Source organism: Theobroma cacao, chromosome 1, assembly GCF_053813885.1.
Source record: "Theobroma cacao isolate CCN51 chromosome 1, ASM5381388v1, whole genome shotgun sequence".
Classification (NCBI taxonomy): domain Eukaryota; kingdom Viridiplantae; phylum Streptophyta; class Magnoliopsida; order Malvales; family Malvaceae; genus Theobroma; species Theobroma cacao.
Genome location: NC_142639.1, coordinates 37,933,846 through 37,943,527, shown reverse-complemented (window position 1 = coordinate 37,943,527; position 9,682 = coordinate 37,933,846). Strand labels below are relative to the sequence as shown.

The window sequence follows — 9,682 nt, the reverse complement described above, 5'->3', positions numbered from 1 at the left end:
GACTAAATTATAAAAATATATTTTAACTCAAGATAAAAATATAAGAACTTGATTAATCTAATTAAAAAATAAATACTTATTTAAATTTTTTTAAATAATAAATTCATTTTTTAAAACATTATGCTTTTTTGTTCCTCAAAGTTCAACAAAATTTAGTATCCTAAAGTAATAATAGGAAGTATTTCCACAATTTAGGGTTTCAGGATACATTCAAATTAGAGCAGGAAGATCAGCTTATGGTAAATATATTTCAAGTCAAATTACACATTGAGAAAAAGAAAAAATTGAGAGGCAGAGGCCAGGTTGATAGGCCATTATTCTACATCAAGAATTTAAGGTGCAGGGAGCCTATTCATTTGGGGGCTTTGACAAGTAAACAGTGTTTTATTAGTAAGAAACATTGATATATATGATGAATTTTCTTTCAGGGTAATACACATAATACAGGATGGTAGAATGAGTCTGGAAATGGTGATTCAAAATTTAGAAACTGAAACAGAAGTGCATGCGTTTACCTCCTTTGAAAATTTAGCTTGGCTATACAATAAGCAAATATAAATGCAAAGAAAATTGGATAAGCAATAAGGACAATGGCTATGATGGGTAAATCTTGATGTTTGTATCCATAGTGACTCTCTAAGAAGGCGCTCACTGATTTGCGCTCTCCAAATGCAATCATTTCCTGCTTTATATCTCCATACTGTGGAGTAAGGAAACCTTTCAGGGACCATGACATTGGAGAAATCCAGTAACACCATCCCCACCACTTAGGTAATTTCTGCAAGGGTGAAAACCAACGTGTAAATTACTATGCTGAATCAACTTTATTTCACCGTAACAAAAGAAAAAATGGAAATCTACTTTGGGCTTTCCAGCAAAAAGCAAATTATTCTGTATCATAATTCCAGGTTTGCTACTTTAGGCATCTATGATAACAAGTTATTCGAATCTACGGCTTTCTTCTCGTTTTAAAGATTAAAGTCATTTAAATACTTACAAATATTCAGATAAAAAGTGGAAAAGTCTCTTTTTTGTAAGTTGGAGGCCAATCAATTTAAGATATAGGGAGCCTGATGATATAATTGTCCAAAGGTGAATGTAAAGACTGAGGAATTATATACCAAATGCAATTTGATCATTATTCTGATTCACAGGCCTAGTTGATGGACTTAGTGCCAAATATACAGTAATTAACTGGAATTTTTTGTTCTGGTGAGAAAGAAAGGAGAGAGTTGGCTTACAGGCCCTGGTATGAGGTATCCACAGAACAAACCCATCAACGGGTAAGAGAAACTCGCGCATATCGCGGCCATTTGATGAGTTGGAGTCAAAGAGACAAGCATCATGCCAAAATATTTGTAGTAGAGCAGCGTACAAAACATGGCGTAGAAGTACCAAAACACTTTGTAAACTGATCCATAGAAGTTGACAAGCGGATATGTAATAGTCGAGAACAAAGCTGCTTCAAGGAAGACATATGGAAGTTCAACAATCACCTGTGTTAAAAATAAAAGTGCAAGTTTAAATATTTGTAATGTGAGCTTCAGGATCTCTTACAGAGTATAGACTTCTTGGAAATGCTAAGAAATGCTATAGAAAATGTTTTTAGACCTGTGCTATTGAATATGCCCAGGAGGAGTACATTCCGGCAAACCTCTCTCGGTACACAATAGTACGCTGAGTAGTTATGATGGGAAGAACAGATGCACAGTTGCTTATTCCGATGATTATCACGATACCAAACAGCGAACCTATTATGCTGAAAAAGTCCTGTTCATCATCCCTAGAAAGAGGATCAAAGTTTCAGTGTAGTACTAGATGGTAAATCTTTCTAAAGTTTGAGGTGCAGTTTTCTGATGGAACTGAACTTTAGTGAGGTAAATTCTATAATAAATGTACTCCACACAGTTTGCTCCTCACTCCAAACGTTTAGAGTACTGATCCACGGACACAATTCATCATGGAATGTGTCCCGCAATAGTTTGTAAGGAATAACTGTGACCTTCATCCATGAGTTTGAGTACTTAAGTACATGAACTCTGTCAACTCTGTGACATGAATTTTGCTGATGCTTAATGAAGCAAGTCTTATCTGATATAGTGAAGTAAGCAGCTTACATTTTCCGCCCTTTCCGCCGAAGAAGCCCTCCATATAACAAAGAAGATGCAGTAAGCAATATCAACCGTGATAAGTTATATCCAGGACTTCTCCAGTAGGACAAATGTTGCTTCCACAGGCATGCTTTGAATTGCTGCCATCCATTTTGTGGAAAGCGTGTAGCAAAATGTAGCTCCTCTGAGCCCTCTACAGGAAGACTCAGCTCTTTGACTAGTTCCTCGTTTCTCCTACACAAAAAGTATTGTGGAAATTGCCCAAGAATCAACAAAGATAAAATCTAGAGAAAATAAGCAAGCAGAAAAACACAAAAATTTACGTGGTTCGACCTCCACGGAGTGAAACTGTTCTTCTATTATTGAGAATTTAAAGTACAATAAATTGACCTTTATGGTTCCCTAAAGCAACCCAAGATCCCTTGCACACTCTTCCTCAATAACCTCCCAAGAACATTCACTCAAACCACTCTAGCTCCACCTAGAGCAAAAAATAGAGTTACAAGATGTTTACTCTCTTGAGCTCTCAAAGCATTCCTTGCAATTCTAAAACCTCAAAATCCACTTTTATAGTATAAAAGTTCAAAGTAGACTGTGATTAGGATTCGATTTGGAATAAGAAGTTTAAAATCATACAACTACTCAATGTTGTACACAAACAAAAAATTATAATCAAATAAGATTTAAAATTCTAGTCAACCTAAAACTCAACAAAAAGGAACATGTATATTACTTGGTATGACAGACAACTATGCAGGAGAAACATTTTCTGTTAGGCTTTATTTTGTGGTGTGATCACAGGTCTCCAGTATATCAATTAAAACGTGCTTTGGAGTCATTTATCATGGCAAACATACCGGTATAGATGAGATTCTTTGTAGAGATGGGCAAAATCCACCCCGAGTTGAGCTTCAGCAGATGGACTAGTGACGTCTAACATCCATGTTGCTGGATTGTGGTTTTCTTTTATTCTTGGTACCCCTGGTATACCCTGACAAAAGGATGCCAAATTTATTATAGTTTCTTATGAGTTGAAAGCATGGAGGATGTATTAAGTGAGCCTTTGCTTCTACAATTTGTCTAACTACTTAGGGAAAAAGAAAATACTAATAACACGTAAATAATGTCATAAAACAGAACTTGTGTATTGATGTTTTCAAGCTCACCTCAAAATATTCTATAAGCCTGCTTGAATGCTGACCCAGCTCTCCAGAATATATCATCTGTCCTCCTCTTTTCATCAAAATGAGCTGTAGGATGCATTGGTATTATGTAAAACAGAATAAACAGGATCATCACTTTGTTGGTTAGCTTTGGTGCGTTTGTTACTGCAGGAAATGACTATCACACATCATAAGTACGTGTCATATTAATTACCTCATCAAATGACTCAAATATGTCAATACTTGGCTGATGAATGGTGCACACAATTGTCCTATTTGTATTAACAATATTCTTCACAACTCGCATGACAATTGCAGCTGCTCTGGCATCTAATCCAGAGGTGGGTTCATCCATAAATATTATGGATGGATTAGAAACGAGCTCTACTGCTATAGTTAGCCGTTTACGCTGTTCAGGTGATATTCCACTAACACCAGGGATGCCAACTAAAGCGTCTTTGATTTCATCTAGCTCAATCATTTGAAGAACCTCTGCCACAAATTCCTGTTAGAAAAGGAAGACAAGTGAAATATTCTGATAAAGCAGTTCCCTTTCCATTATTACAGGAAATGATACAAGCATGTCTTCAAGTCATAGAGGTACTTTAGGCTAACTTTACAAAAGTATACCTTCCTCTATGCTTCCTTAGTTTTTATGTTCTTCTTTTTAACTATATAAATTAGATCCTCTTATCAGTAAATAAAGACACATTTGTAACTAAATGTTTGATGCCATTAACAAGGAGAAATCATTTTGTTCTAATCATCTTAGAATTACCATATTGTTATCCAGTTTGATCATAAAAGTCTAATACACGTCCTCAAGTTCTTCATAGATATAAAGTTGGAGAACTTCTTACCAATCTTTTATGCTTATCAACCTGTTCTGGTAAGCGTAACCAAGCTGAGTACTTTACAGATTCCTCAATTGTAATTTGGGGAGAATGTATATCAGTTTGCTCACAATAAGCAGATATTCTGGCATATGTCTCTTGAATCTTTGGATATCCTCCAATTTTTATCTCCCCGTCTATATGACCACCAGTTTTTCTTCCAGAAAGAACATCCATCAAGGTTGTTTTCCCAGCTCCACTGGCACCCATCAAAGCTGTAAGAATTCCAGGCCTAAATGCGCCTGTAATATCTTGAAGGAGCTGTAATTTTCTGTGTGGGAACCCTTGTTCTCTTACTTTCTGCAAACACAGAGCAAGACATTAGAAAAGGCATTTGACATTCAAAATTATGAGGAATGCATTGATGATTAATGAATAACATGGCTACCTTTGGAGTATCAACAAAGTATTGCACATTCTCAAATGATATTGTTATGGGCTCAAAAGGTAAAACCATCCCTATAGTTTTTGCATCTGTAACAGCTTTTAGAGCACCAACAGGGAACAATTCTTTTTCCTGATGAACTACATTGCTTGAATCTTCTTTCTCCTTCAAATGATGAAACCTTTCATGAGAAATAATAGCCCGAGATCTTCCTGGAGCTGCACAGATTTGAGTTTTTGACATATTCAGTTTAGAATGATTGATTCATAACTTCAAATTTGTTTTCCTATGTTTCTTTTTTGTGTCTGCATGCATGCTACAACTTACGCTTGAAGTAACTGAGTGCAAAGGTGAATCCGACGTTAAAAATCATCCAAAATCCTATTAGAGCTCCAACAGATATCCAATAAAAGTAGTCACTGTAGTCTAAGCCACGTTTCCTTAGGATTTGATGCCCTAAAGTAACATTTGAAGGTGAAACCTGCACCTTTCAATGTCCAGCACCAGCAAGCATGTGCTGTCAGAAACTACATATACATTGATCATCATTCATTTGAAGGATAGAGATTAATAGTTTGTTTTCACCTGTTGCCACCTTGGGGCCAGAAATTCATTTACTGAGACTCCTATTTCTGCATACGTGATTGGGGAAATCCAAAAGCCCCATTTTATCCAATCAGGTAAAGATGCTGCAGTGAGCAAAGCTTTATTACTATCTTGGCATGAATACTCGGCATTTTCAGAATTTCTTAACATAAGTGAAGGATGGCCTTACGTCCTGGAATTAAAAAGCCACCAAATAAAAATAGCACCAATATAGTAAATTGACCAAAGTCTGCTGCAACGGATTGGTTTCGAATTACTGAAGCAATGAAGCGGAATAGTGATGTTGACACTTGATGAACAAGGAAAAGGAGTAGGAGTTGACGGAAAAACCTGGCAGCAAAACTAGGACTTAGAAAGGATAGAATTTAGTATTTGCATTTAACATATCCTTGGAAAACAAACCTTCCTGGTTCAGGACTGTAACCAATCACGTAATATGTGAGACATGTCCAAAGAACAGCATCCAGCAATGAAAGAGGAATCTTTAGAATTGTTGAAGGAATTGAATAAGCCCATGCTGGATAGAAGTAGAAATCTCTTTGCTTGTAGAATATGGGAAGTCTAGAACCAGATAATGGCAACTCTGCAATTCCATTGCACACCAGTCTTATAAGAGCATAAAACAAAGACCCCATGAAGTAGCTTGCATGGACCTCATCAATTTTCATTCTACTGCGTATAAATACTGTCATTGTTATCAGTGCAATAAGAACAAGCTGCATCCAGAAAATATTTAAGGTTGTGTAAGTAGTCTATGTTGATTTAAGTTCTGTGTGCTACCTAATAAATTGCAGATAGTGATTATTTGTCACCTGTGCTGATTTAAAGACATAAACAAATGAGTTCCGCTTCATGAGAAGCCATTCTCTAGCTGTGCATGCCTTGAGTAATTCCAATTTTCCTAATGAATAAATACTAAGCGACAGAGCATTTTTGTGGCTCTCAGATTTGTTGAAAGCCGTGCAGAGTTCTTCGTTTAGCTTCTGTCCTGCATGAAACTCCTTGAATGCGGCGTTGAACATGTCAATAGAAACATAACTATGAGGTCTGTCTTTATGATACCAGTACTGTGCTTGATCCTTTTCAGAGAGCACCTGTTGAAGAAATCGACATTAAAACCTGAATTCAAAGGAAAAATACCATTTACGTGCTCGATAGATTAAACATGGATACAAACTTCTTGGAGGAAGTCAGCAACTCCTTTTCGTGGTGGACAGCTAAAACCACAATGTTCAAAGAACTCTTGAACATAAATGCGGGGTCCATGGTACACAGTCTTTCCTTCTGCCATTAAAATTATGTCATCGAAGAGATCAAAGGTCTCTGGAGCTGGTTGAAGAAGTGATATCAAAATTGTAGCTCCTGTTATGTGTGTCAATTGCTGTAGACAGGTAACAATTTGAAAGGTAGTGGAGCTGTCTAAGCCAGTGGATATTTCATCCATAAACAGAACTTTGGTAGGACCAATTATCATTTCCCCTGCGAGAGGTGAACATCAAGCATTTTATAACAACTACTTTTTGCTGCAAATGTGTTTTCTGCAAATGATTTAGTATTTCAATGTTATAATTATAATATAAATTTGTAGATTGTTATTTGATGAATTCTCAATTAGTTAACATTTGAAATATAAGAATATAAATGTATGTAAGTAAAAACAAAAGATGTATTTTCAAGAAAAATACTAAAATTAAATAAATTTTACGTCTAAAATAAAATTTTTTAATAAAAAACAATATACTATAATCAATTAAAATTTAATAAATAAAACTTTCTAATCCATTGAAAATTTTCCTAATCATGTTTGTCAAATGGTTTTCACTAGTTGAATGTTTTTCATCATCAGCAGAGATTCTTATAAGTTTTTAACTCATTACGTTACTAGAAAGGTGGCAGAGTACAAGTACAAAACCTGTTGTCAGCCTTTTCTTTTCTCCGCCTGAGATTCCTCTGTTCATTGCATCTCCCACAATTGTATCAGCGCAAATGTCCAGTCCAAGGATCTGAAAACAGCCACAAATTGTACCAGAATTATTAGAAACGAATATGTGCTACGAGATTTGAATCCTCTGATGGACGTCCGAATGGTGAGGACCCAAATCAGTAAAGTGCTTATTCTACATTTATTTTCCTTTTGAGAGAATCACCTTCAATATATAATCTGTCTGGAGAGTTCTTTTCAATCCTTCAACTGAAATTGCCTGTTAACACAGATTATCGTCAGGGATGTCAGTGATTAGCCCTCTTTCAACATGATTGATATAAAAGTGAACTGTTTCTTGCAAATTGATTACCTTCATGTAAGTGTCTATATCTGGTTCAGGGATGATGCCATGTAGTTTCTCCCTTTTACTAACTTCTTTCAAGATATCTTCATTAGAAGACAAGTTTTAATAATCAAACGGGTGTTATGAATTGTACAATCGTTAGTATAAATGCAGTAAGAAAATCTACCTGCTCTGCTTCCAATGCCCTGACAGCGCGCTGAGAAGTCAAGTGTCTCTCTTACAGTCATTTCAGAAATATGCAGGTCATATTGACTTATGTAAGCTGATGTCTTCTGAGGAACAAACTCTGTGAACTTGTAACCATTATAATATGTTTCTCCTGTGGCCTGAAAATTGTTGTAATTTTCTAATTGTTTAATTTATATCATATTTAAGGTTAAAATATCCTCATACTCTTAACTTTTAATTATAATTACATACAAATTTATTAATTTTTAAAATAAATAGTCTGTTTCGAAAAAATATTTTTATTAGATATATAAGTCTTACTATTAATCAATCGTTAATGTTTCTATTAGTTTGATGACATTATAATATTTTTAAAATAATTTTACTCTTCATTAATTTTAAAAATTATGACATATAAATTATAATTTTTATTTTAAAATTTATTTTCTTTCTTTTCAAAAAAAAAAAAACCCTCTCAATCTGGCCACATTTCCCTGAGGAACGCACCAAGGGAGCACCAGATCTGGTGCTTCCAAGAGAGCTGGAGATCTGGGCTGCGTGACTAGATCTCACACTCTCATAAGGAGATTTGATCGAATTTGACATTTCACAACCAGATAGAATCACGAGGTGATCAGTCGATGTAAAAAAGTGCAATACGTCGACTTGAGAGAAAGGAAAAGAGAGTGAAAAAAAAAAGATATTTTACATTTCACGTTTATGGATTAACATCATTTACACATTTACAGCAATCTGTCAATTTTGAAAATTAATAAACTCGCATATAATTATGATAAAGGAGTTAAAAGTGTGAGGGTATTTTACCTACATTTAAACTCCTAATAAATACAATCTATTTGTTGTTCTTAAAACTATTAATATTAAAATTGTAACTTCAATTGTCGATGACAGGTTATATACCTTGAGAGATGGGCTAAGCTTCCCTGCAAGTGCCTGTAACAATGTGGTTTTCCCACAGCCTGGAGGACCAAGCAATAGAGTCATCCTGCAACAAAAGGGAGTTCGTGAAAGATTATCAACTAATTGATTTGGTCATTAGTATAAGCTACTATCCCTTTTTTCAATGGAAAGTTAAATAAATTCAGATTTCACAATGAACTGATGACAAGCTTGTGTGGTGGACCTTGAAGGCTTGATGATGCCACTGACGTCTTTGAGAATTTTTATCTTGGTTGCTTGAGACTTGCATCTGCTAACTTTCGTCACAGCCTGTTCAACATCAAATATTTTTTCACTTTCTGAGCTTTGCATAAACATTTTAACGTTTAGGGAATAAACATATTAATTTGAAGTTCTTTTTTTTAAAAAAAAATTCTAAATAGGAAATTGCAACTTCTATGCATTAATGGAAAAGGAAAAACAATATCAAATAATTGCTGAGCTGACAATTGCAGTGTTACTTCTAAATAATTACTGCTATGGATAGAAGATTTCTCATTTGCCTAAAGGAAAATTTTCTCATCATTGATTTAGAGAATTATCCCTTATCTCAAAGTTTCATTCTGGGCCACATAGAAGTGTCTGCAAGCTTATTTGGCATTCTGAATCATGTTACAAACTTACAGAACATATGCTTTTAATGGTGTTCCAAAGTGTAGGGAGGGGCTTTCCATGAACTACTTCACATTCTGCTTCCGCACACAGATTCTCGTATCTCACTTCAATGGTTGGCAATTTCAACCCCACTCTGATAGCAAGCATAACTTTCCATCAGTTAAGAGTTACCAAATCTTCGTCAATACATTTTACGTGCACTGTTGAAAATGTGCTTTTGGGTAAAAACAAAAAAAAAAACAAAAATAGACTAGGTTAAGTTTCTTGCCTGTCCATTCTTTCTTTTAGTTTCTTCAAAAGCTCGAGATTATCCTCCTCAATCTTTGTTATCAGTTTCTCAATAAAAACGCGGCGTTCCAGTGCTCCAAGCTTCGTAACGTCTATCATCTCCATCTTCCTTCTGCCCTGATCTTCTTTCCCATCATTTAACAACTTGTGATCAAACAATGACGTTCTTAGCCGCTCGAAAGTTGGCAGTCTCTCAATTGCAGCC

The 9,682-nt window shown here is 35.2% G+C and overlaps 1 protein-coding gene across 1 annotated transcript; it reads right to left on the bottom strand.

Annotated features, from left to right (window-relative positions):
• Positions 1-286: 286 nt before the first annotated feature.
• Positions 287-6,235, bottom strand: LOC18613787 (pleiotropic drug resistance protein 3-like). Its single transcript, XM_018120319.2, has 14 exons — positions 5,971-6,235; positions 5,561-5,874; positions 5,328-5,488; positions 5,138-5,241; positions 4,880-5,033; positions 4,556-4,770; positions 4,135-4,467; positions 3,489-3,779; positions 3,278-3,361; positions 2,969-3,102; positions 2,118-2,345; positions 1,612-1,783; positions 1,242-1,496; positions 287-778 (listed from the first exon to the last, which is right to left on the bottom strand). The coding sequence occupies exons 1-14, from the start codon at positions 6,178-6,180 to the stop codon at positions 512-514; spliced, it is 2,922 nt and encodes a 973-aa protein (XP_017975808.2). The 5' UTR covers positions 6,181-6,235; the 3' UTR covers positions 287-511.
• Positions 6,236-9,682: the final 3,447 nt, after the last annotated feature.

Bases quoted from the DNA above. Each gene is read 5' to 3' on its own strand.
- LOC18613787 (XM_018120319.2), bottom strand. From the start codon at position 6,180: ATGTTCAACGCCGCATTCAAGGAGTTTCATGCAGGACAGAAGCTAAAC. The intron at 5,489-5,560 runs GTTTGTTTTCCA...TTTTGCTGCCAG, and splicing joins TACAGTCCTGAACCAGGAAG to GTTTTTCCGTCAACTCCTAC. The intron at 4,771-4,879 runs GTAAGTTGTAGC...AAATCTGTGCAG, and splicing joins TGCACTCAGTTACTTCAAGC to CTCCAGGAAGATCTCGGGCT.